The 2,300-nt window shown below is 52.0% G+C and overlaps 1 protein-coding gene across 1 annotated transcript in view; it reads right to left on the reverse strand.

Moving 5' to 3' along the window:
* Positions 1-1,688, reverse strand: part of gata5 (GATA binding protein 5) — a gene marked incomplete at its 5' end in the record, with an annotated part of 9,347 nt that extends 7,659 nt beyond the window's left edge. The window contains 2 exon segments of the mRNA XM_014016328.1: positions 816-944; positions 1,519-1,688. Of these exon segments, the coding sequence (XP_013871782.1) occupies positions 816-944; positions 1,519-1,688 (299 nt within the window).
* Positions 1,689-2,300: the final 612 nt, after the last annotated feature.

Raw genomic sequence — 2,300 nt, forward strand, 5'->3', positions numbered from 1 at the left:
CACCCCGATCCCCACTGTGACTCACCCTGACCCTTGCTGTGACTCACCCCGACCCCTGCTGTGACTCACCCCGACCCTCGCTGTGACTCACCCCGATCCCCACTGTGACTCACCCTGACCCCTGCTGTGACTCACCCCGACCCTCGCTGTGACTCACCCCGATCCCCACTGTGACTCACCCTGACCCCTGCTGTGACTCACCCCGGCCCTCGCTGTGACTCACCCCGATCCCCACTGTGACTCACCCTGACCCTTGCTGTGACTCACCGCGACCCTCGCTGTGACTCACCCCGATCCCCACTGACTCACCCTGACCCCTGCTGTGACTCACCCCGACCCTCGCTGTGACTCACCCCGATACCCACTGTGACTCACCCTGACCCCTGCTGTGACTCTCCCCGACCCTCGCTGTGACTCACCCCGATACCCACTGTGACTCACCCTGACCCCTGCTGTGACTCTCCCCGACCCTCGCTGTGACTCACCCCGGCCCTCGCTGTGACTCACCCCGATCCCCACTGTGACTCACCCTGACCCTTGCTGTGACTCACCCTGACCCCTGCTGTGACTCACCCCGACCCTCGCTGTGACTCACCCCGATACCCACTGTGACTCACCCTGACCCCTGCTGTGACTCTCCCCGACCCTCGCTGTGACTCACCCCGGCCCTCGCTGTGACTCACCCCGATCCCCACTGTGACTCACCCTGACCCTCGCTGTGACTCAACCTGACCCCTGCTGTGACTCACCGCAACCCCCCCTGTGACTCTCCGCGACCCCCCCTGTGACTCACCCCGACCCTCGCTGTGACTCACCCCGTGCAGCTTCATGTAGAGGCCGCAGGCGTTGCAGACGGGCTCTCCCTCGGCGTTGCGCCTCCACAGCGTGGTGGTGCTGGTGTGGCAGTTGGTGCAGCACAGACCGGCGCGGCGGGACGTGGTCTGCTGCTCAGAACYGTGAAAATAAACACATATACGACTGAATCAGAAAATTTCTGTCGTGAGAAGCAGCTCAGTTTGCTGCGGATCTGACGCAGCAGGAAAAAAAAGTAGAGGACCTTGTCTAAAGACGTCCCCGTTATCAAGGACAAGGTCAGAGAGGGACAAATAAAAACAGAAAGACTAAAACAGAGACAACAAACACAGCTGCTGAGGAGAGGACAGTTCCTGCSTGGGAAACATCGTCCTCCAAACAACTCTGCATCATTTGCAGAGGTTTTTCACAATAAAAGTCTAGAAATGAAAAAAAAACAAAAAAAACATCTGCGCTAAAACTGTAAGATTTGATTCTTTGTCACCATTWAGTGAATGTTTTGATGTTTTTCTTTAAATTAAATATTTATTTAATCAGAGAAAACCATTTTGTTTTAAATAAACCTTTAGCGATTCGGCTTGTTTTAGCTAATCAACAAAAACTTTCTCACAGGTCAGGAGTTTTCTTCTTCAGGTTCAGTATATATATTTATTCATACACCAACCCTCTTAGAGGCCCTTAAAATGGCCGCCTCGGTGGTCTTACCAGGCGTTTCTGGGGCTTGATGAGGGGCCGGTTGATGCCGTTCATCTTGTGGTAGAGGCCGCAGGCGTTGCACAGGTAGTGTCCGGTCCCGTCGCGGCGCCACAGCGGCGTGGACACCGAGCCACAGTTCACACACTCCCTGCCCTCGGCGGCCATCTCATCCATCAGCTCTGAGGAGAAATCAGGAGAAATCAGGAGAAATCAGGAGAAATCAGGAGAAATCAGGGTCAAACTTCTTCCTGAACAGGTGACCCTTTGACCTCTGAGTCAGAGAAGTGTGTGTGTTTAATTCTTAGCCAGCGGAGGAATTTAACCCCTCACTCCTCCTCGGTTCTCTGAGTCTGATGGAGGGATCTGGTTTAGGGTGGGGCGGGGCAGGAAGGTGGGTTATCAGTTCTAAAGACCCCCCCCCACCCGTCCATCCATCAGGACTCTGACACCAGACGGACCATCAGAGCAGAGCCTGAAGTTTCTGTTTGAACTTGTGGATTCAGTAAAAACCTGCAGCTGTTTGATAATAAAACCTGAGTTCTGTTATAATCTGAGGGATTTTTACAGGCYGATTATAAATCCACTAAAATCTCTAAATGCTGACTCAGCGTTTTTACTTTTCCCCTTGTTTTTGTGTTTTTCTCTACATTATTTTAGTTGTTTATGTTTTAAAACCATCCAGCTGATTCTCGACATGACCTGCATTGTTTCTAAGTTTAATACTTTTTTCTTTTTACAAACAAACAAACAAACAAACAAACAAACAAACAAACAAACAAACAAACAAACAA

This window comes from Austrofundulus limnaeus, unplaced genomic scaffold, assembly GCF_001266775.1.
Source record: "Austrofundulus limnaeus strain Quisiro unplaced genomic scaffold, Austrofundulus_limnaeus-1.0 Scaffold142, whole genome shotgun sequence".
NCBI classification, from domain to species: Eukaryota; Metazoa; Chordata; class Actinopteri; order Cyprinodontiformes; family Rivulidae; genus Austrofundulus; species Austrofundulus limnaeus.